General features: G+C 40.0%; 1 protein-coding gene across 1 annotated transcript in view; it reads right to left on the minus strand.

Moving 5' to 3' along the window:
* Nucleotides 1–24846, minus strand: part of STK32A (serine/threonine kinase 32A) — a 129454-nt gene that overhangs the window by 50278 nt on the left and 54330 nt on the right. Inside the window, exon 5 of the mRNA XM_056124593.1 lies at nucleotides 20920–21093. Within this exon, the coding sequence (XP_055980568.1) occupies nucleotides 20920–21093 (174 nt within the window). The remainder of the gene's footprint in view (nucleotides 1–20919; nucleotides 21094–24846) is intronic.

Raw genomic sequence — 24846 nt, forward strand, 5'->3', positions numbered from 1 at the left:
GTACTTAAAATAGTCAGATTGACACAGACAGAAATGGATGTGATTGCCCAAGACAGAGAAGGTGGACTGATTAGTTATGGTTTCTATAATATTGAATAATGTGGTTATTCAGAGCTGGGATGATGAAAAAGTACTAAAGATTGTGGTAAGAGCTAAACAAGCAGTGAATCTAAATTATCACTTAAAATGATTCAATGGTTAAACTAAGAAACTTTCATACCTCAAAAGAAACAGTGACCAAGATATAAAGATAACCCATGGAATGGGAAAATTGTTCACCCAATATCCATCTAATAAGGGGTTAATATCCAAGATATAAAAGGCACTGGTAGAATTTTACAAGAAAATACATCTAACCCCATCAAAAAAATGGGAGAAGAAATGAACAGAAACTGCCTCAAAGAAGAAATGCAAATGGCCAAAAGACAAATGAAAAAAATTCTCTACATCACTAAGCATTAGGGAAATGCAAATCAAAACATCAATGATATATCATTTCACACCACAGAGACTGGCAGACTGGCGTACATCAAAAGAAACAAGATCAACCAGTTTTGGTGCAGATGTGGGGGAGAAAGAGACTCTCCTTTATTGTTGGTGGGACTTCTGACTGGTCCAGTCTTTTAGAAAAACAATATGGGCATTCCTCAAAAAGCTAGAAATTGAGTTTCCATATGACTCGTAGCAATGTTACTTCTGGGAATATAGCAGAGGACCCCAAAAAACACACTGCAGAAAAACCATCTGTACTTCTAACTTCACTGTAGCACTATTCACAATAGCCAGAATCTGGAAACAACCTGAGTATCTGAGAACAAATGTCTAGATAAAGAAACTATGGTACACCTACACAATGAGCTAATATACAGCCATTAGGAAAAATGAAGTCGTGAAATTCACATATAAATGAAGGGACATGGAGAGTGTCATGCTGAGTGAAATCAGTCAGAGTTAGAGAAACAGACATAGAATGATAGGACTCATTTTTGGTGAATTAAAAAAATATTATGAGACTAATGCCCAAAGAACAGGAGGAATGGTCCATGGTTGGAAGCTTGCCACACGCGATAGCTGGGAGAAGCAGCTATAATAGAGACAGGACCACTGTGACAATGAGAGTTGGAAAAGATCACTCTGAACAACAAGAACTGAGTGCTGAAAGTAGGCAAAGGGACAGATATGGTAAACTTTAAGCAACTGCACTGCAAAGCATAATGCCCCAAAGGGCGGGGGGAGAGAAAAGAGAAGAGAAGTGTCTGCCATAGTGGCAGGCTCCCCAGGTAGCAGGGAGAAAGGAGGGAAATTGGGGACATTGGTATTGAGAAAAGTACACTGGTGAAGGGATGGGTGATAGAACATGGTATGATTAAAACCCAATCATGAACAACAACTTTGTAACTATGTACCTCACCGTGATTCCATTAAAAAAAGTTTCAATGGTAAATTTTATACTATGTATATTTGAGTCTAATAAACATAGTAAACTAAACATATTGGTAAGTTACATTAGCACTATCATTCCAGTTGAAATTTCAATAGTGCCTTGTTCTTGCTTCTATTCTTGTCCTTTGACAATCCACTATCTACACTGAACCTGGTATTTATTGTGACTCATGTCTGCCTGCTTGTTGTCATCCACTGGTTCCCAACGAGTTTAAATATGAACCATTTACCCCTGTTCTTATCTCTCCAGAGTGTGCTCTGCTTTTGTGTAGCCCTCAGGTAACCCTCTCTCCAGAGCAATGGACACTGTTGGGTCTCCTTGGCCTAGACTCACCGCCCTCCTACAAGCCCATTTCTCTGGCCTTTTGATTTAGATTTTAACTAATACACCTAATACACCTCCTTGAGGTCCTATCCTAACCACCGACTTAGAACAGTACCACACTCCATCCTTATCTCCCCATGTCTATCTTATTTTCAGCACAATACCTGCTACTGCCATTGTTGATTCTTTTCCTCCACTCTGCCCCATCAGAGCATGATTTCCAGAGAAAGGACTAGGTTTTCAAGGCTATGACTCCCAAGATAGTGCTTTGGTAAACAATTTGTCATAAAAGAGTCACTATGGTTCTTTGGCATCTCAAATTTCTAGAACAAATAAACTATGCATTTCTCTTTTTTCCCCTAAAAAGAAAGAGGGAAAAAGAACAAAGCTCTCAAGGAAGCCCTCAATGTATGAAGATGTATGATACTTATTGTTGGCCAGTGATAAACTTCATATTTTCTGTGAGAATAAACTGGAGAATAGTAATAAAGAAGAGATGTGCACATAATTTGAGCTGATGGCTTTAGGGTGCAGATTCATGGGGGTGGTAAAATGTCATTCTAAGAATGCCCACATTCAGTAGACATTTTTCGTGGCATCCAGTTTGAGAAAAGGCCAGGTCCTACCACATCAGCTGGTTCAGATCCTGGGTTCTATAAATAGCAGTGAGGAGATGCAATGCTCTGCCTGGCAGGGCCGGTGGCAGAACTGATAGATCTGCTGTTCTCACTTGAATGACTATACAAAACATTAGGGAACTTAATAGGCTAATTACATCCCTTCAGGGTATCTCCCCTGGCATCAGGTTGCTCACCCTGTAATGCAATATGGGATATAGTGAGAGCAGGTAGGAAGAGAGCAGAGCATGCGAGCCAGAATGGACTCCCATAACCCTTGGCTTCTGACAGATCAATGTGGGTTCAATTCTCTCTTTGTTCTATGATGTTAGCTAAGATCAGGTCTTCACCAAGTTCTTGAGAATACTATTAGATATTTAGTTCTACATGATTTAGGGTGGCACACTAAAGTTTCTATCATGTAGAGAGACCTACATTAAGAAAAAAAAAGTGAGAAGGAGGTAAGAAGTATGAAGAGAAATTGACATCAAAACCAGGGTCTGGAACAGAAGGCGGAGATGAAAAGCTGCCAGCTTTGGGTTATAGAACAACCATGACTCTCCCTCTTATCTCTTTGTTGCCAGCTAGGTGGTACCTTTTACACTTTCAGCTGAGTTATCATTAATATGTAACCTATAATTCAAGAGTATCAAATAATGAGTCAATATTTGTATCTTTTGCCAAATGGCCACTCTGATAGATCTGGTTAATATCCATCATTAACACAGACATATAATCTTTTTTAAAATTTATTTTTTTATTAAATCACTGTAAAATACAGTTACAAAGCTTTAGTGGCTGCGTCTTAGTCATACAATATTTCAACACCCACCACTATACATTTACCACCACCAATATCCCCCGTATCCTGCCAACCCCCTCCCAGTCCACGTCTATGGCAGGAACTTCCCGCCTCCCTCTTTCTCTCTTTTCTCTGTCTCTGTTTGTCTGTCTGTCTCTGTCTCTGTCTCTCTGTAGCTTCTCTCTCTCTCTTTCTCTTTCTCTCCTTTTGAGCATTATGATTTGCATTACAGATACTGAGAGGTCATCATGTTTGGTTCTTTACCACTTTCAGCACACATCTCCCATCCAGAGAAACTCCTTCCAGCCATTCTGACATAGTGGTCCCTTCTCTATCCTAGCTGCTCTCTCCCTTAGCCTTTGAGGAAGGCTTCCAACCATGGACCATTCGTCCTGGCCCTTGTTTCTACTGTCCTTGGGTGTTCGTCTCATATTAAAACATATAACCATTTCATTGTTTTGGAACCTGGGTTGGCCGTGTGCAAGGCAAATGCCCTACCAGCTGTGCTATCGCTCCAACCCAACATGATCATAATCAAAGCAAATTTTATCATGCTGCATATTTTCATATCATATTATTGTCTATGATCATCATGCAGTGTGTTAGGTGTCCATGGTTTATTGAGTGCTCATTACAAGATTGTACCCCTAAACCCCAGAGATCTTATTTTCTCCCTTATCTTATCTTCAGTATCCACCATTTTGGTTTTTTGTGTTGATTTTTTGATTTTCAGGTTCCATTGTCTGACTTACCTCACTTAGCATCATATCATCCAAGTCAACTGAGTATTATGTCAGTTTTTTCTGACTTACCTCATTTAGCATCATATCATCCAAGTCAAGCAAGTCAATCCCAGAAGGCAGACTGTTCTCACGAAAGTATTAGATATCAAAGGAGAGCAGGAGTATTGGCATTTTATTAATATGAAACAGAAATTCAAGGGCTTGCATTACCCATAATCACAGAGTTCAAAACTTGAAGATTGAGATTTGAATTTCAAGTTCCACAGTTACACACCCATTTGCAATAAGCAAGGTGCCACCTAAGTTCAAAACTTGGCAACCATTTTTTTAATTAGTAGCATCTGTCTGCAATGATAAAGAATCCCTTTATGTTCAGAGAGAAAAGTATCAAGATTGATCTATTCTGGCCATGGACAGATACTTAAAAAGACTTGAGAAAAGTTTTCCAAACTGCTATATGTCCCACAGCTAATATGAAAGGGTTAAACCATTATTTATGTTACAAACTTTTGCAAGCATTTGGCAGGCATATGATGGACAAATGATCATTTATTCCTCACAATGGATCTATAACTTTGATCTTAAAATATTTTTGCAGTTTAAGAAGGGATTGTGCAGAGTTTAAATTGCGTATCCAAGGAGGTGTGACAAGTTGCAAAGTGGTGATCACATGACCCATGGATGTGAGATACAGTTTATTAGTGTATCTTACTTCTTAGGAGAGAAAAGAGTATCTTTACATACCAGGCACCTAGGTGAGTTTGACTAGCCTTCAATTTTTTTATAGCTCCTATGACAGACATATTTGAAATCCATGCAGCTCTTCTCCCCAATTGAATCCCATATTGTGTATTTTCAATATGAAGTTCTATTTCATCAAAATTCCAATTCTGTTGTTCCACGAATATGAATCATACTTCTCCTGTCATTACAGATTCCCAACAGTATACAAGTGCAGTGAGAGGTAGGGTTCTATATACACAGTTCTAGAAATTCTAGAGTTTTAAGTATCCTGCAACCTTTGAAAACAAAATAATTAGATGGTAGTTTAGCATCCTCCAGTGTGGCATTTCCCAGAGCTCATTTAACAGTTTTCAGTTTGATCCACAGAGAAGAAACCTATACCACATTTATACACTCTACAGCCAAGGAAGCAAAGATAAGGGCATTAAGGGCCTGAATCAAATCAGCTATAGAAACCAGCCTAAACTCAAATCTCCTGAACTTAAATCTTGGGTTTCACTCGCCTCAAGGAGAGATTAAAATAAGAAATGTACTCCGTAGGGGAAGGGAGCAGATCTACAAAGCAAGAGAAATCCAAGAAGGAACAAGATCAATTGTGGTCTGTGGGATAATAAAGACAAACTCTCAGGAGAGGCTGCTTTTTTAATTAAGGAGAAAAGGTAATTAGCTGCATTCTGGCTCCAGAACTAATCATACCCTCTCTAACAGCAAGAAAAATAAACTTGCTACTTAAAAATGACACAAATGAACTCTCCTAGGCACCAAGAGAATTTAAGAAATGAAGTAGTGAGAATATCTGAGTCCAGAGCTAAAGGTGCCTCCGGTTGATTTTGGAAACCCTAGAAACAAACCATTGAGGATTTGTCTACAAGACCTATGTCTGGCAAAATAAAAACAATAAAAAATAGTGTACAGTCTGACCCATGGTGATTTATTAATAAAAAATTATTTTAAAAAATAGTGCACATTCTGGAACACTTGTGTTATGATCTTATAAAAACAAAAATACACAACAGAGCATCAAAATTGATTATACATATTGTGTATATGATAAAAAAGGTAAAGGCCCTCCCGTTGTTCGTCGATTTGCTCGAGCAGGCCCAGTAACGTCTCCATTGGAGACTTTGTTGTTACTGTGTTTGGCATATCGAATACGTCACGGGGAGCTTGCCAGGCTCTGCCGTGCGGGTGAGATACTCTCAGTAGCTTGCCGGGCTCTCCGAGAGGGGTGTATATGATATGCATACAAATACATATTATGTATCACAAACTGTGGAGGCAGAGAGATATTACAGTAGGTAGGGTGCTTGCCTTGTACACTCTGGATCTGAGTTCTATCAATAGTACTTCATATGGTCCCCTTTAGCCCTGCCAGGAGTGATCCCTGAGTGCAAAGCCAGGAATAAGCCCTGAGCACTTTCCAGGTGTGACCTCCAAACAAAACAAAACATAATAATAAATGTTTCACATGTATTATTTCATTTAATCACCCCAGCCAAATCCCTGGTCACAGTCACAGTCACAGTCCTCCCGTTGTTCATCGATTTGCTTGAGCGGGCCCAGTAACATCTCCTTCGTGAGACTTGTTGTTACTGTGTTTGGCATATTGAATAGGTCACGGGTAGCTTGCCAGGCTCTTATTTACTATACTGATATTACAGATAATTAAATGGAGGTTTATTTATTTATTTTTATTGACTCACCGTGAGATACAGTCCCAAAGCTTTCATGTTTGAGTTTCAATCATACAATGATCAAACACCCATCCTTCCACCAGTGCACATTTTCTACCACCAATGTCCCCAGTATATCTTCTCTGCCCCCACTTTGCAACCCTTCCCCTGCCTCCATGGAAGACAATTTGCCCCATACTCTCTCTCTACTTTTGGACATTATGGTTTGCAACACAGATACTGAGAGGTCCTCACGTTTGGTCCTTTATCTACTTTCAGCACACATCTCCCATCCCGAACGATTCCTCCAACTACCATTGTCTTAGTGATCTCTTCTCTATCCCAGCTGCCTTCTCTCCCACCTTATGAGACAAGCTTCCAACATGGGGCAATATTCCTCACCCTGTGTTTACTATCCTTGTATGTCAGTCTAATATTATGTTATTTTGTATTTCACAAATGAGTTCAATCCTTCTATGTCTGTCCCTCTCTTTCTGACTCATTTCACTTAGCATGATACTCTCCATGTCTAAATGGAGGTTTAAAGAGCTTTCTAAGCCTGGAAGCTACTGACAGTTTGAGCACAGAGTCCTGAGTCTTTTAAAGCTTGTGAAGGAGAGAGGGTAACAGAACTGTCACGGGAGAGAACATGTGATAGCTCCACTATCTAAAGGGGTCCAGACAGGAAAGGCTTGATGCTGGGGACAACCCATCAGAGAAGAAGTTAAGCTGTGCAAAGGACAGTACAATGAAAAGAAAGTCAGCTGAGGTGTTTCTGCAGGTACTGCAGCCAAAAGGGATTTGGAAAAGGATGTACTTGGCTTAAATGGGCAAAGATACCAGGCAACGATAGTGTGTGAGGGCTGCGATGAACTAGGGTAGTGGTTAAGAAAGAGTCTTATTCCAAGTGACAGAAAATCCAGCTTCCATTGGCCATGCAGAGCACAGGAGCATGCATGGAGCACTCAACCCTGAGAAAAGGCAGGACTCACTGGCTCTCACCTTCCCATCCAACTCTTCCCCACTGTTTGCAGACCAGACCACTAGCAGTCAGATTGGCCCTCTGATCAGCAATGCACATTCAGTAAGAACTTCCCCATAGTTCTGCTTTGTTGTAGATCCTATTGTTAAATTCATTTTACAAAGTAGAAAGAGTTATCTCAGGGTTTATGATTTGCACACAGTGCTATGGCTTGTAGCTTGATAAAAGCCCCAGCATGGACCCTGATCTGACTATTCCCAAGCCCCTTAACCTCTCCACACTGTCATATATTGAAGATACTGTTTTTCTGCATAGTTATATTTTTATGATAAATGTGTGATTTTTATGGTAATGCATTCAGGAATATGAGAAAGAATATAAATATTCCTCATATAAGCTATGCAAATAAGATGAGTAAAGGCAAATGGATATACTGTATCAATATGAATGGTTCTAGTTTATTTAGCACTTTCTCTGTGTGTACATAGAATTTATCCTCACTTCAGCCTGCAATCTATGCATAATTACCTTTATTTAAAATAACATTTTATTGAGGCACCACAGTTTACAACACTATACAAATTTCAGGTATACAGCATTATTATTCAACATCTGTGTATACTTTAACAGTATTATAAAATTTAATATACCCATTTTATTAAGTTCTAATGATACCTATTTGTTAAAAAGATATTTATTTGTTAATATTTTATTACAAAAGAACATGCTCACTAAATACTCATGTAAACCAATGTTGCTTCAATAAAAAGAATCACAGAAAAAAATGCATAACTGAAATGCATAACTAAAAAATATGAAAGAAGTGTTTATGAGTCTACAAAGAATTTTCAACTTTCTTGGCTAATTATTTTTACGTCACTGATAAACAAAAGATAGATATGCAAAGTAACTGTCCACGGTGGTGGGTCAGTGTACAACCCTCATTGTCTGTTCACTGCATAGGCTGAACATAAGACACAGACTTGCTGTAGGAAGGTCAATGTCATAGCAGGTAAGTCCTTAACAAGGTTGAGCTACAGATTATCTTCATGCTGTGATCATAAAGTCTCTGAGATCAGGAATGTAAGCATGTTTGAGTCTACTTCTATAGGTAAAGGTAAAGGTAAAGTCCCTCCCGTAGATCATCGATTTGCTCGAGCGGGCCCAGTAACGTCTCCATTGGAGACTTTGTTGTTACTGTGTTTGGCATATCGAATACGTCACAGGGAGCTTGCCAGGCCCTGCTGTGCAAGCAAGATACTCTTGGTAGCTTGCCGGGCTCTCCGAGAGGGGCGGAGGAATCGAACTCGGGTCGACCATGTTGGCTGCGTGCAAGGCAAACACCCTACCACTGTGCTATCGCTCCAGCCCTATATTGTGTCTACTTCTATATTGTGACAATTCTACACAAGACTTCAGTATATGTTGAGAACCCACCAAAGAGACTAAAAAGAAAATAGTAGCACGAGGTTTTTATTTTCTACGAAACTTTCCTACCCCCCACTCCACCTTTATTTTCTAAAATACACATGTGCATCATTTTGCTTTATTTGAACTAAATATTACATTTTTTAGCACTATGGTGCTTTTTATTATCAGTGAAAACACTTTTAAAAATATTAGCTCAATATCAAGATCATCCTCTTCTGTCTTGTTCTTGTTGCTGAAACGCTTTGTGATTTTAAACCTGTCACTTGCTTCTCTGGGCCTGGTTTTATCATCTGTAACAGGGGTGATATGCCATAGCCTCTGAGCTAAATTCAGCATATTTTACTACAAACTTAAGCCAATGGGAGACAGTAAGAAAAATTCTCTTCATGGAGCCTTTCAGATTCCTTGTTTCTCTCCCACAGAGAATCATTAATGTCATCTTTTTACTGAGGTCCCTCCTAACTTTCATAGTGAAAATTACCACCATGGAATACTACGCAGCTTTTAGGAAAGATGAAGTCATGAAATTTGCTAATAAGTGGATGGACATGGAGAGCATCATGCTAAGTGTCACAACAATCACAAATCATCCTGTTAATCATCGATTGCCTTGAGCAGGCCCCAGTAACATCTCCTTCATCCTAGCCCTGAGATTATATTCAAGGCTCTTTAGGAGAATGAAACCCATCATTGTTACTGGTATTTGGCATATTGGGTACGCCACGGGGAGTTTGCCAGACTCTGCCATGTGGGCAGGTTACATTCGGTAGCCTGCCAGTTTGTCCAAAGTAGGAAAGAGATAATAAGATGTCATAATAGGATGTCATAATAAGATGTCAATAAGATGTCAGTTCCGGGAGCTGGTTTTTATAGTCTCTGAGTCTTGGCCGCTGATGGGATTACATGGCGCCAGGGGGCCAAGTGGTGGGTGTGACCCCCGCCTACTGGAATTTTGAGGATCTGGGCGGAGGAAGCTCGGCCCAAATCCGAGTAGGCTTGGAGATCTCGGCCCCGGAACCCGCGTGACTTTGTCCCTCTGCCAGTACCTTCATGTGTGCGGAGAGTGGTCTCAGCATGGTGGTGGCTGGTCCTGGAGGTCTTTGGCTGCTGGAGCCCTGGTCGGGGTGGGGAGGAAAGCTCAACCCGCTCCCCTCCAAGGGGCCCCAGTGGCAAGGACAGTCAGGCGCAGGGGCAGGAGACTGCATGCTAAGTGTAATGAGTCAGAAAGAGAGGGGCAGACATAGAAGGACTGCATATACTTGTGGAATAGAAAATAACATAATATGAAACTGACACCCAAGGACAAGTAGACACAAGGATCAGTAATATTGTTCCATAGCTGAAAGCCTGCCTTATGAGCTGAGGGAGAAAGCAGCTGAAATAGAGAAGGGATCACTAAGTCAATGATGGTTGGAGGGATGGTTCAGAAAAGGGGATGTGTGCTGAAAGTAGGTAAAGGACCAAACATGATGGCCTCTCAGTATATATATTGCAAACCATAATGCCCCAAAGGAGAGGCAGAGTAAGGGGGAAAGTAAGGGGGAAAATGTCTGCCATAGAGGCAGGGGAAATGTTGGGATAGTGGGGACATTGGTAGTGGAGAATGTGCACTGGTGGAGGGATGGGTGTTTGACCATTTTATGAATGAAACTCAAACATGAAAGCTTTATAACTGTACTCATGGTGATTCAATAAAAACAAAGAAAGAAAAAATACAAAAAATAAATTCAGCATATTTTATGCTTTTATATGGATTGTGAGCTATAAATTTAATTTTTCATTGAAAAAACTGGAATAGAGGTTCTCAAGAAATTCTCAGGAGCCCCTAGAGTCATGCCTGGCAGTGCTCAGTCAACACTCAAACTCTATGGTATGGTTCTACAAGGGCCCAGAAACACTGGGGGCCACCAGGAACACACTTGCTGGCTACTGGGGGCCAAAATTGGATCCCTGATTATGCAAAGTATGTGTTCCTGACTATTAGGCCATCTCCATGGTTACATTCTTTATATTTATGACTAAAGAAATAAAGAATATTGAGAATTCATAAAATTATGTGAGATTAAAATTTCAATAAAGTTTCATTGGAACACGGACATGTTCATTTGTTTACATATTATCCCTGTCACTGACAGTATTAATGAACAATGATAGAGACTTCAGAGCCTGCAAAGGCAAAAATATTATCTAGTCTCTGCCCCCTATCTCCAGGGGGTAAATAAAAAAGGAACAGAGATATAGAATAGGAGTTAAGACACTTTCTTTGCATGTAGCCATTCCCAGTTCAATCCTGAGGAAGAACAGATTGTCCTCTGAGCATGATCCCTATGCACCACTGGCTTTGACCCCCAAACAAAAAGTGCTGATCCTTTATTTGCTGAATGAAAAGGTTGGAGTAACCATTTCACCAGTTCTATCATGCACTAATATTTGAACTAACAGAAGGAGCCCAATCTCTATTTCCATCTTTCTCCTCTTACCAGCCACTGTGAAGGTTGCATCCTGATTTCTAAACAGAGGATTCAAATTCCTGTTCTCTTCCTAATTGGCTCTGTAGCCCTGATAACAGAAAGATGGAGCTAGAGCATTGGCTGATCTTGGCAAAGTCACCAGCCTTCACCTGACCTCTCCCAAGCCTTTTTGAATTATTCTCACTGTCCCAACCACAAAGGTCTCTTTCTGCTCCAGGACATCATAGCCTTCCACCTGCAAATGTCATTAACAACCAGTTCTGCTTCAGTGCTAGGGTAAGTAGCTACAGCCCTAATACTGAAGTCTCTCCCTGAGCTCTCTTTTTATTTCCCATGATGCACTACACACAATCTGTTTGCTCCTTGCTCTCTCTCTCTCTCTCTCTCGCTCTCTCTCCCCTCCCCCACCAAAATTATAAACTCTAAGAGAATAGAAACCATATTTTCACTTTTCAAAGTTTTAAGCACAGAGCTATGCCTGGTGCATGACTGATTGATACTAGGTGCTAAATGAACAAAACTGAAGCACTGAACTAAAATATATACCTGACAAAGTCAGATTTAATTTGGAGCAAGTCCCTGGTTGCATATTAACAAAATTCTTAACCTTATAGAAGTCATTAGAGCTCAGCAAGGCTAGTTAAAGACTAATCTGTAAACAAGTAGTTCTTTGCCTTTTTAATAGGGATTTTCACAGATGGGAGGCCTTGTATCAGAAGTCATTTCAAAGCTCCCTTAGAAACTTCTGAAGCATAACACAAAGAAGGCAGGTTCTCCTGTTTTCACAATGTGTTATTCATGCTCATTCATTATTTGGTAGCTTGGGAGCAGGTGCTGAATAGAACGGATCAACCTGAGCTCCTCATTACTGCATTGCCGTTTTGTTTTTGAGGATCAAGTGGCCCTTCCATCATGGAAGTTAGCAAAAGAGAATGTTTGTTAGGGTTTGTGATCTACTGAAGAAAAGATTTACCAAAACAAAAAGAAAGGGCAAGTTCTTAACCACCACTCCATCAGGAAAAAGTGTGAAAATGCTAAAAGGAAAAGGCAGCAGCAAGTGGGACACATTCAAGATAACTAATAAGATAGTGTATAATGAAACTTGCTTTTATCATACCAAGTCTGCTGCTTGGATCAATGGGAATAGATTAGCTTCTCTTGCAGATACTTAAAAATAAACCCAAACACCTTGAACCAAAGAAATATTTCATTTTAAATTTGGTTTTGGTTTTTGGGCCATACCCACTTGTGCTTAGGGCGTACTACTGGCAGAGTGAAAGGATTATATGGGGTTCTATGGATCGAACCCAGGTCAGAAAGGTTCAAGGCAGGTGCCATACCTGCTGCACTATCTCTCTGACCTTGAAATACTATTTAAAAATACTATTTTTAAATGCCACAGCTATCTGACAATGGCAGTAAATTTCCTGGGAAATAATAGCTCTGAAGTTGCAAAGGCAAACCAACCTTGCAGAAAACAGGAACTTAGGCCCAATAAGACTCTCACCTGACACCAGCAATGAACCCTAAGAAGACTGGATCCTTCCGCATGAAGGAAATTTCTTGAATACCCTCGGACCTCTCCCTTAATCTGATTAACTTTAGCAATTCAGCCCAGAGAAGACTTAAGAACATTTCAGACCAAGACATCCCAAGAAGATACTCTACAAAAGCCACTTTGAACAAAGGAGGTGTGCACATATGCCACCGGAGCCCATGTGCTGCTTGTGAGCACATGTGTCGCCTTCATTTCCCCTCTTGACATATGTGCTCTCTTGTTTTCATACCTAATGCTAGGATGTATGTTGGGGGCTCTCTCCACCCTTGGAGAAGCCTGTTCTTTCTTGAGTGTGCTACACTTTCTCTCTCTCTCTCTCTCTCTCTCTCTCTTTCTCTCTCTCTCTCTCTCCCCCTCCTTCCCTTCAAAAAGACCCTCAAATAAAATTTGTTTCACTTCACTGCTCATTTACTTCTGAAATTCTTTTCTGCAAGGCAAGACAAGAACCCAGTAACCCTGGGTCTTGGTTGGCAGAAGCAGATGGGGAGAAAGTGACTGTCTTTATCCTCTGTGCTTCACATAAGCCACCCCTGGGGCCCACCGACATCCAACATCAAGGGAACCATAAGGGATGCCAGAAATTGAACCTGGGTTGGCCGCGTGCAATACAAATATTTTATCTGCTGTACTATCTCTCTGGTCCCAGCACTAAGTAAATGAATTAACCTTGAGTATAATTTCATAAAAGTACTAATATAGAGATTGCTCAAAGGGCTGGCAGAGATATCTTGCATAGTTGAGGTCCTGAGTTCAATTCCTGCCTTGCATAGTTCTCCACACACCAGAGTGTGACTCTGGTGGCTGCTGAACACCACCTGACTACCTCTGGTGATGCCCAGAACTGTCAAATCTGAGCACTGTGGCACTTCACCCTTACACCTGGGAGGTATATTGCCAGGAGCAGTCTCTGGACCCCCCAAGCACTGCTGAGGAACAACTCCTCAATTTAAAAAGTGAAAAACTAAGAGCAGGGTCTTTGAAGCAGGTTTATCTACTTTGAATCCAGCTTCAATACACGAACTAGATGATATTGTGCCAGTTACTTAACCCTTTCAGTGTTGCTGACAATCGAATGAGGGCATGTATGTAAATTATTATTAGGGTGAGCCCAGTTCTTGATACATGCACAATACATGGTCACTTTCATACATGCACAATACACGGTCACTTTCTTAAGTAAATAAGAAAATACATGCGTTGTAAAGTTACAGCACTGTTAAAAGCTGTTGGTGAGCAGAATGATGCAAACACTGTCAGGAATTGAAAAGCATCTCCCTTGGGTCACTCATTCCCACAGGCTTCAGAAAACTCAGGTGTCACTGTGCCAGCCACAGTTCATCCATTGGGAGCTCACCTGTCACTCAGTGATGACTGATGAAAATGATTATCTGGAGAAAGATTTTTATTTTTTCCTGTAATCATCATGTCAGGAAAGAAAAATATGATTCTCAAACACACTAGGATGAGTGAGTCAGATAAAAAGGTGAACTCTCAGCTCAGATGATGAGGCCTGCTAGCAAATCTAACGCCTTGATTAAAGCATAGGTACTTTTGGTTCACAAGTGAACTGCAAACAAAACCTTGATTAGTAAGTGTGCTAATAGCTATTTATCTCACTTCATCATCACCTGTTCTTCAGACAGATCATTTTAGTGGGCCTGCAGACTTCTGGGAACGAGGGGGGAAGAAAGCAGAATAACGAGATCATACTTTGCAGAACATTCTCAGAAGGCTGTGGGGAAATAATCCTATTGCTTAAGTGGGAAAGAACCAATTCTTATTGTTTGGTCCCATCTTCTTCCCTCTTTCCTGACTGGAAATCTAGGGCTATGTTTAGGTCACTGGAAAAACTGGTGTAGCAGTCCATCATTAAATAACTTCTTTAGAAGAAATTAGAGGGTGGGGTTGGGAGAGACTATATGGTCACCCGAGACCTCCTGGTGTTCATGTTTTGTATAATCCCCAGTCCCTGCAAGTGACCTGAATGTATGGCTAATGACTAAAGAATACTGTGTGATAAAGTGATGGGATGTCAAACACTTGACTATGTTAAGCTTTACCGTTGTGATTATTTTTCTCTGCTCTACACTCTGTCCTGCTAGCCTGCACTGTCAGTCACTCTCCTTGCTGAATTTGAACATACCAACTGCCCAGAGTGCTAAAACCACAGGAAAATCCCTTCTATTCAATAATCTCAAAAAAACTTGGAAGCGGACCTTCACCTACTCCAGCCTCCAGAAGATAATTCTTTTCTGGCCAGACTTTTATTGCAACTTTGCCGAGTCCCAGGTAAGTTGTGTCCAGAGTCCTGATCCCAAGAAAATATGAGATAATATATGCTAGCTAAAGTCACCGAGTTCGATGGATAGGGAAGAAAAAAAGACATCAAAGAAGAAAGAGCATATGAGCCCATGGACCATGGACACCCATGTAAGGTGATTAGAAAGCCACTGAAGACATTATCCACAGGAATCTTGACTGTCACGAGCACCCAAGAATCAAATGTCTGTAATGAACTCATTCATTTGGTTAGTCCTTAATTTTCCCAGTAACCACCTAACTTAGATTGAGTGTTTAAATAAAGTGTGTATTTTGGGGGCAGGGAAGAGAAATAGCTTTTGAATGAATGTTTGTGCAAGCACCATTATTCCTCAGTTCTTTTCTTTACAATCAAGATTTAGCTTCTGATAGGAAAGTAGATATCTTAAAAGCATCATTTCAAGAGGCGATTAAAAGGATTAATTCCTAAAAAGCATTTCACAGAGGTCCTGAGAGGAACTTGTAGGTTTGCTACTCGTTCTGCAATTATAGCAAGAAGAAAAAGGTGATGAATAAAATTTTCACTGTGTTTTTTCGACATTTTTTCTTTTTATTTCCTCAACATTTCTATGTTCCATTCTGCAAGACTCTCTTCATACAACAACTATTAGCACAGATTGTCTAATTAGATTGTTATCTTATTCCTATAGGGATTTAGAAAAATCTGAGTTATAACATATTGGAGTTGGGTAATTCTTAGAAAGGGAAAAGCAATCAAACATCTATTCAAATAGCATTTTGATCAGATGACTTACTATTTAGCTTTTCTATGCAATTTTCCTCATTAGTTTATTATCATAATGGATCTGTTTTTATGTCTGGCAAAGAAGTGAATACAAATTCATCTTTGGTCTGTAGTAATTATATTATTCAGCAGAGAAAACTGACATAAACAAATCAAGTGGTACTAGCCCCACAGGAAGGATTATGATTTTACTTTCCTTATTTTTGAAATACAAACAAGTACATTGCTCACATTTTAAAATCTTCAGTATAACATCTGATTAAAAGTCATAACAGAGAGTACTAAGCTAGAAATTGGGCATAATTTGGAAATGAATGCTAATTCCCAAGCTGAATTCACAGAAAAACATTTGACTTCTTGATTAACAAGAGCATTGTCTAATTGTAACAATTCTAAAATAATGTTTATTATACAATTCAGAGTTTAACAGAACTATGGAAAAAATTCAAAAACTAAGGAAAGTCAGCTTTATATTCTACCTATTTATAAAATTCCCAAAAAAAAATCAAGTCTGTGGATTAAAAATTTTATGAAAAATATAACACAAAACCCCATTGATGTCTTGCTTGGGATTTATGCCTGAAACAGGACTAATGGTGCCAAAAAATAACTAAGCTAGACATGGTTGGGAAGTAAAGTCAAATTGTACAAAAAATTAAAGCCAGTTCATTCTGTATTTGCATAGGGAGATCACAAGTACTACCACTCTTTTATTTCACTTTACAGGCACTGGGAATATTTTTTTTTTTTGCTCCGACGAATTTAAATACTTTTTTAAACCTTCTAAGCACTAAGAAAATAATTTTGATTATCCCAAACCCTCATCTTTTCTGAAGTACTTAAATCTTTCTCAAGCAGCTTTTATCTTTAGACTGTTCTCTCCCATCTGATTGGTCTATTAGTGCCCTCACCTGTGTCAGACTGTGTATAACCTGAGTGCAGTGGGACAGCCCTGACCTGGGTTTTCATTGCAGGTCCGAGGAGCAGTACAAGGCTGGAACTGGGCGTTTCCATTAAGGGATGTCACACCTCCTTATTATCCAGGAGACCTTGGACAAGTTATTTAATCTTTTTGAACCAGAGTTTCATCGACTGTAGAATGGGGACTATAACATCATCAACCTCCTGGGGTTGTGGGAAGATGGAGTGAAGTAATTCACTAGAGCTTAGAAAGCCTCCTACACACCACCACATAGATTTACAGGCTGCTGTGGGTACTTAAGAAATCAACTAGCATGACCAGAGGCAAAATGCCTTTCCCAAACTGAAATAAAGAAGTCACATATTTTATAGCTGCAGTTTTATGCAGATGGTTTTTCCTTATTTGGGGAACCTGCTGTATTTTGTGAATTCTGTATTTTGTAACTCAGCATGTGTCTTACAATCCTGTCTTCTAAATAACTGAAAGAAGCTTTGTTCTGTTGTTTAAATTCAATCAAATCCATCATGACTTTGCATGTTCTTTTGAAAAAATGAATCTTATAAAGACAATTGCAGTTCTCAGAAGCCTATCTCCCTTCTTCTGCTATTGGTGTTTTATCTCTGTCCAAAATGGCCAGTCTCAGAATGCCACTGTTAATATTTTCTACATGCTTGAGACAAAGAGATACTTGAAACCATTTCAAATTATTTGGTGCCCTAAAACCCTCTGCTACAAAAAAAAAATAGGATTTCTAAAAGCTGAGATCTTTATCATTTTTTTCCAGTACCAGGGATCAAACACAAATCTTCATACATGCGAAGTATGTGTTCCACATCCCCAGTCTATTTTTAAATGAAGTATGTACATTATTGTATAGACATAATGCTATTGCATACTTAATAGACCACTGACCAATATAACTGTAGCTTTAACATTCACCGAGAAACCAAACACTTGCTGGAACCTACCTTATGATATTAGCTTTTTGTGACAGTCTAGAACTGAACCTGCAATATCTCCCAAGAATTCCTATAGTTGGTTCACAGTATCTCGTAAAGGCTTAGTGAAATTGAGATGTGTCTTTTTATTTCCTAAACAGTTTTGAGTTTTGCATAATTATGGTCCATCAGTCATTTCTATTTTAGGCAGAGTTCATGCCTTTATACTTCTGCTGCATGCTGTTTTTACAATTGAAAGAGAAACACACAAGGCCCTACTCACAAGGAATTTACAGTTTAGTAGAAATAACCTACATTAATTAATTACACATTAAAAATGCACAACTCCTCAGGAAAGCTACATGATGTCCTGTCAATAAAATATAACATGAAAGGAGACAGAAGATAGACAACAGATATGGCAGACAAATGTTCAATTCCCATATGGTCCTCCAAGTCCACCAGTAGAGATTCCTAATTGCAGAGCCAAGAGTAAGCCTTGAGCACCACTAGATGCTTCCCTACCCATATATATATATATATGTATATATATATACACACATATATATACATATATACACATATACATATATATATACACATACATACATACACACATACAGGGATGTAAGGCAGGGAGCCAGTCAGCAATAGAAATACTTCTGAATTGGTCTTTGATTCCAAGAGGATAGCACTAGGTTTAACACAGTTCATAGTATCCCCATGTTGACCTTTCACTTGTTTGCCAAGATGAACAGACATTTCAGTGAAAAAGATCTTTCTTAAGGCCTATGACATTATAATTATCAGTGTTTAAAGGGCAAGGAAGAAAAATTAAACCTGAGTTCTTATTTAAGTGGCAATTCAGTGATGGGAGCAATGACCGGTGATGATGTGGATAAAAAGTTGAAATTGAGATTTGGTATTATTAAGTTCCTTAAGGGTGAAAATGTTTCATTTATTTTTTTCTCCTGAATTTCTCTTAGAACACAAATCTAAGTACAAGGCAAAAATGTTCAGAGCATATTAACTTGTGAAGATTGAGAAAATGAAATTGTTACAGAAGGAAATTCATAGAACCCAAATGCCCACAGAGTTAAACGACAATGGCATTGCCATGCTAACTTCTGAGATTAGTAAGCCAGCAAGTAAAAAACACTGATGATGGAGAATTTGGAGAGTATGAACATTTGTGAAGGCTTAAGAGGGACATCGCAGATATTAACACAAGTTCTTTTCCAAAAGTATCAAGAAACACTCCAAAACTAGTATGGGAAGAAGACCGTGTTCAAACAAGAGTTGAGTTACCAAAAGAACCAAGAGTGTAAATTCACTTGAGAGATGAACCGGTATGCATTCATTTGTTATTTCATAAGCACATTTCCATGCAAGTAGGCCTTTCCAAGAATGGATCATTATTCTTTATATAATAATTCTTACAATATTATTTTTACATAATAACTACTTCGTCACTAACAAAAGGATCAGTCTATGGTGCCCGCACAGAGAACCTATCAATTGACATCTTTGTCCACAGGTTTGCTACTCATCAAAGTAAATTCCAGAATAGCACCAATTAGTCATAGTTAGATTTTTATCTAGTTAGGCTTTACTAAAGGAAACAAAATAGAAAACTTGGAAAATTCTTCAACAATGAGAGTTGACAGTAGCAGTCACATATGTGGACTTTTAATGATGTGAAATCAATTAACACATGTGTTTCATATGTGTGTTAACACAAATAGCTATAATAGAAGGAACTTTGTGGGATAAGAGAGGTCTGGCTCTAAATTGGGCAATACCATCTGACAACCATTTATCCATGGAAAATCTATGAGCTACAGTTTTCTAATGAGGGCTTCAGGAAAAAAATATTAAGTCTTCTTTATATTTAGATAATTTAAGATAATAAATAATAAATGACAGTTCTCAGTGGAAGTAAGTTGCTTTGATAGTGGTTAGGTTCAAATGAATTATCCTTTGTTGAATCCTACTTCCTTTCCCTTAGTTGTCATAGCTGCAATAACTGTTGAAAGAACAATTTCCATCAGTCCACTAGTTGTGGAGTCAGGGGTCCCAAACAACAGTCAATGGCGGTGGGGGGGGACTGGAATGATAGTACAGTGGGGAGGGCATTTGCCTTGCATGCAGCTGACCTGGGTTCAATCCCCAACATCACATATGGTCCCCTGAACACTACCAGGAGAAATTCCTGAGTGCAGAGCCAGAAGCCATCCCTGAGCATTGCTGGGTATGACCCAAAAAAGCAAAAGTAAATAAATAAATATATAAATAAATAAATCAGTTACTGGGATGATGACAATAGGTATGTGAGGTGGTCTTGGGAATTCAACTAGTGGTCTCACCATGCTCAAGATTGCAAGAGAGGTACTCTTGCTCCTAAGCTATCAGTGGACACTTGATCCAAATTCTTTTATTTTGTAAATATAAAAATACTTTTTATTTTCTAGCGTTAGAAAAAAAATAACACACCATCACCCCTCCTGAGTTCCAGTCACCCATGCCACAGGTTCCAAATCCTTGTAAATTAAATGATAAGTAACATCACCAAATCACCGTTTTTTTTTTTTCAGGTTTAATACTAGCCTAACTCTACCTGTTCTGATCACTTGTCACAAGTTATTATAGAAATCCAGTGAAATGCTCCATGGAAAATCACTATAATCAGCAATACTCTTACTAATAACAAGTATCATCCCTTTGTCTCAATCTGGCTTAGAGCCATTTTATTTACTGGTTTAGCACAAATGCCCAATGAAGGAGACACAGGCTCTTTTTGACTTGTTTGCAGTCCCCACACCTGAAACAGAATCGCATTTCTCCCCCCAAGCCCTCACTTCCAATTTTAATCTCGCCCAATCTATTTCTGTCCCTTTGTTTTCTTTCTCCACTTCTGTTATATTTACAAGATCCATCCAAATCACCTTCTCTCCTCTTTTTTCTAGACCTGACTGCCAAAGCGCATTGATATTCACTGATCCTTGTCCTGTTGACTCACTGCAATCTTGGTCACCTTAAGCTCAGTGCCTTTTTTCACCTGGAGAATGCAGTGACCCCATCTCCAGGGACTGTTGCATGAGCTAAATGAAAATTTAATATCTGGCAAAGACGGCCTTGTTGAAGCAGCAGGTTAAGTGCTCTCCCAGGCCTGCAGCTCCCTCTGTGTCTCCCTGGCCTGGACTGACCTGTGAATGATACGCTGACTCTGCAGATAGTCCAAGGCCAAGGCCAGCTCACAGATGAAGAGCTTCACAGTGTCTTCCTGGAAGCGAACATTCTGCTGCAGGTGATAACGCAGGTCCCCGCCCAGCAGGAGGTCCACCACCATGAACATGTCCTCCTCGTCCTGGAAGGAGTACCTGCAAGAGAATTGGGAATGACATCACGTTAACCACAGCCACACCCTAGAGATTCTGAGAGGCAGGCACATCACAGGTTAGAACAGAATGTTCCTGAGCTAAGCGCTCAAGGTTAGGAAATAGATGGCCCATCCTGAGTGCTAGGATCCCAGGAAGTTTTCACTGAAAAAAAAATGGGGATAATAAGAATATCTGATCCACATCTGATCACAATAAAGACAAACTTGGATAAGGCTAGTATTTCAAGGCAAGCTTGGCACACAGAATGTCGACATTTATTATTTACTGACAAAGCTGCAAAGCCAAGAAAGAAAGAAAATTCCATGTAGGTACTTTTCATCCCCGATCACATCTTTGCCACACAGTTGCAGGAAGTCCTTAAAATAGGAGTTATAAGGACTTTTTGAGCCATTCTCCTGTCATTTTGCTACACTAAAAACTTCATTACCTGGACCAAAGCAATAGCACAGCAGGTAGGGCATTTGCCTTGCACGTGGCCGATCCAGGTTCAATCCCCAGCATCCCATCCCAAGCACCACCAGAAGTAATTCCTGAGTGCAGAGCCAGGAGTAATCCCTGAGCATTGCTGGGTGTGACCCCAAAAAAGCAAAATAAAAACAAAAATAATAATCAGTCAAAACAAATCCGTTTTGTACCAATGTTAAGAAAAAGATCTAGGATCAGAAAGATAGTACAGTGGTTAAGGTGCTTGCTAGCCTTGCATGCACCTGAACCTAAGCTGGGTCAATCCTCAGACCCCTTTGAGCTCTGCCAGGAGTGATCCCTGAGCACATAGTCAGAAGTAAGCACTGAGAACTCCTGGGTGTGGTCCCAAACAAAAAAAGGAAAAAGGAGAGAAAGATCTAAAGAGAGCAGTAAAGAAGTGTATAGTGCAAGGAAGTAATTGACTTAGATTTGGGAAGTAAGGGAAAGAACAAAATGAGAATATAAGAGTTGAGTTCAACCCCAGAGTTAAATGCCAATGGATGGCAACAATAACAACTACAGAATAAAGCTAAAATCACCAATGTTTCTTTTTCTTTCTTTCTTTTTGGACTCCAGCTAAGCAGTGCTCAGGGGCCCCAGAGAACGCTCCTGGAGATATTCAATCAAGCTATATGGCTCAGGGCTAGGACCCGAGTGTCCGAGACTGAACCAGAGTGGTGGTTCCTATGCTTTGCCCCTAGGTCCTGTGATATTTCCTCAGTCCCTCAAATGACAAGTCACTTACCTGAGGCAACTCCAAAGCATTCTAGAATTGTGACCCCTTCATCTCTTTTTGCTTCTATTTTATAAATGAGGAGGTCACTTAACCAGAAACTTCTTCTGGATAAATAGCACAGGTCAAATATGACTTAAATAGGAGAGCAGGGTGCTCGCTTAGATAAGGTACTTCTTGTCTAAAAGAAACACTCCTTCCCCACACACACTGCAGAACACTGTGGGGTGTAGCCTGGAGACCCCTGAGCACTAACGGCCATGTGGCTCTTTGTCCCCAGCACCCAGGATACACCAAGCAGCAGGGTAGCCTTGGGTTCTAACACTGAAACACCAGCCACGTTGGTCAAGAATCACTCGGAGTCAAGGTGAGCACAGGGTGTTAATTTTGATCCCTCTTTCCCTCAAAACAAGAGGAAAAACATGGCATATGCTTAGCATAGGACTAAGCATGAAATATAAGTCGACATGTGTGGGGTAAAGAGTGTGGTTTAGTTTAGCTGGACACTCCCTGCCTCTACCTTCAAAACCAACCCCAAAGATAATGGCAAGTTTGAGAAGGCAAAGGGAAAAAGATAGGTGCTGGCTCATGAGGTCTATTTTCTTTTCTCTCTTTCTCTTTCTCTTTCTCTCTTTCTCTTTCTCTCTTTCTCCCTCCCTTCTGCCCTCCCTCCCTCCCTCCCTCTCTCTCTCTCTCTCTCTCTCTTTCTTTCTTTCTTTCTTTCTTTCTTTCTTTCTTTCTTTCTTTCTTTCTTTCTTTTTCTCTTTGGGTCACACCTAGAAATGCTTAGAGGTTACTGCTGGCTCTGCACTCAGGAATCATTCCTGGCAGTGCTCTGGGAACCCTATGGGACATTGGGGATCTAACCCCAGTCAGCCACATGCAAGGCAAATGCCCTGCCCACTGCACTATCACTCTGGCCCCTAGGCTCATGAGTTTTCAAGTGTGAGGGAAACCGTGGGATGCTAGATGCAGAATGTACGAGCAGAAGTGTAGCCTATGTGAGCTTTATACTTGAAGGAATGTGGAGTGGAGAGATAGGAAGAGGAAATGAGACATAGGAGAGCAGTTCTGGCCTCCTCTGCTTACAAAGAACCTGTAAAAATGCATTCCTAGTGATCCAATTTATTTTCCTTTCTCAAAGTACAGCTCTTTGTATCCACACTGTTTTGACATGTCTCTTTTTACATAATGTCACTGAGATCACCTTTTAAATTTTTATCTGAATCAAATAAATCAGTGTAGGCACGCAAAGCCCAGGGAGGCAAACCAAATCCGAGTGACAAATTCTCTGCTCAGGAAATAAGCCCGGAATACCAACAACGGAAGAACTACACTTGGTACATGTGTTTTCTTTATAATGATCCTGTGTAAAAGCAGAGGCAGGAAACTCAACAAACAAAAGAGGGAAGAGAAATCCAATGAAGCATTAATCTGAGAGGGGGGAAGTCTAATGAAGACTAATGATCCCTGATGCTTGCTTGTTCAATAACTACAATTTTGTTTACTGCTGAAGTCTGATTTGCACAGAAGAGATCAGAAATGAAGCCCAGGCGGAAAGTAGACAAACCAGGAAGTGCTTTGTCACAGTCTCACAAAGGCCTCCTGGGTGATGTCTTTTAGGTACTCACATCATCACTGCTATGCAGTGGCTGGCTGAACTCAATTCTGCCCTGGTTCTAAAGGAAGCTGGGCCACTGGGCCACAATCAGTCCCATGGAACCAAATTACATTCAGTAATGTACAAATAATATGATGTGGGGTCTGGACCTGGTGGCGTGCCACAGGCTAATAAAACAGAAAGACTGACAGCTCATGGCATGTGAAGGAGTCATTTGGGGACAGCAGAACCAGTGGGGTGCAAGTCGTGAAGAACCTGAAAGGGAAGAAGAGAGAACTAACCAAACTAACGGAACTGACCTAATCAAGTGCCAAGGAAAACAAATTCTGCAGATGGGACAAGCATAGAGCAGCGTGGTCCAACCCCAGCTTGGAGCAGGGGACACAGTGGGGACAGGGGTTTTATGGACAAACATTTTACTGGAACATTGATAGGCTATTTTTATCCCCAAAACAAAGTTGCCAGGCATGGCGAGTTAACAAAAATGTTCTACCGTGGAGGAGATTATTAATGAAGAAGAGGTCTTGGCAAGAGACAGCACGCTTCTCTAGCCCAGTATGAATATAGATTTAATCACAGAGCCAGGCTTAGCTGTAAAAAAAATTATCTTTATGCTTCAGCACATCAGATCTGAAGCCCTTGACTACAGATTCTAAACTCTGAGAGGGAGAGTAGATAATTTTCTTTCCAGAACTCACCAGTCAAATCCGTGGGTATCACACAGTTTTCTGATAAACTGGACTATACCAGTTTCTATCAGAATCTAATGTAAGAAAAATAAGAGGAAGAGTTTCCTTGTACTTTGATTATCAAACAGATTCACTGCTGCATTTATTAGCCTATTTTCTTATGATTTTTTTAAGAAGAAGAAAGCTTTTTTAATCAGCCATGCAGAAGTCTATACATAAGTATT

This window comes from Sorex fumeus, unplaced genomic scaffold (genome assembly GCF_029834395.1).
Source record: "Sorex fumeus unplaced genomic scaffold, SorFum_2.1 ptg000051l, whole genome shotgun sequence".
NCBI classification, from domain to species: domain Eukaryota; kingdom Metazoa; phylum Chordata; class Mammalia; order Eulipotyphla; family Soricidae; genus Sorex; species Sorex fumeus.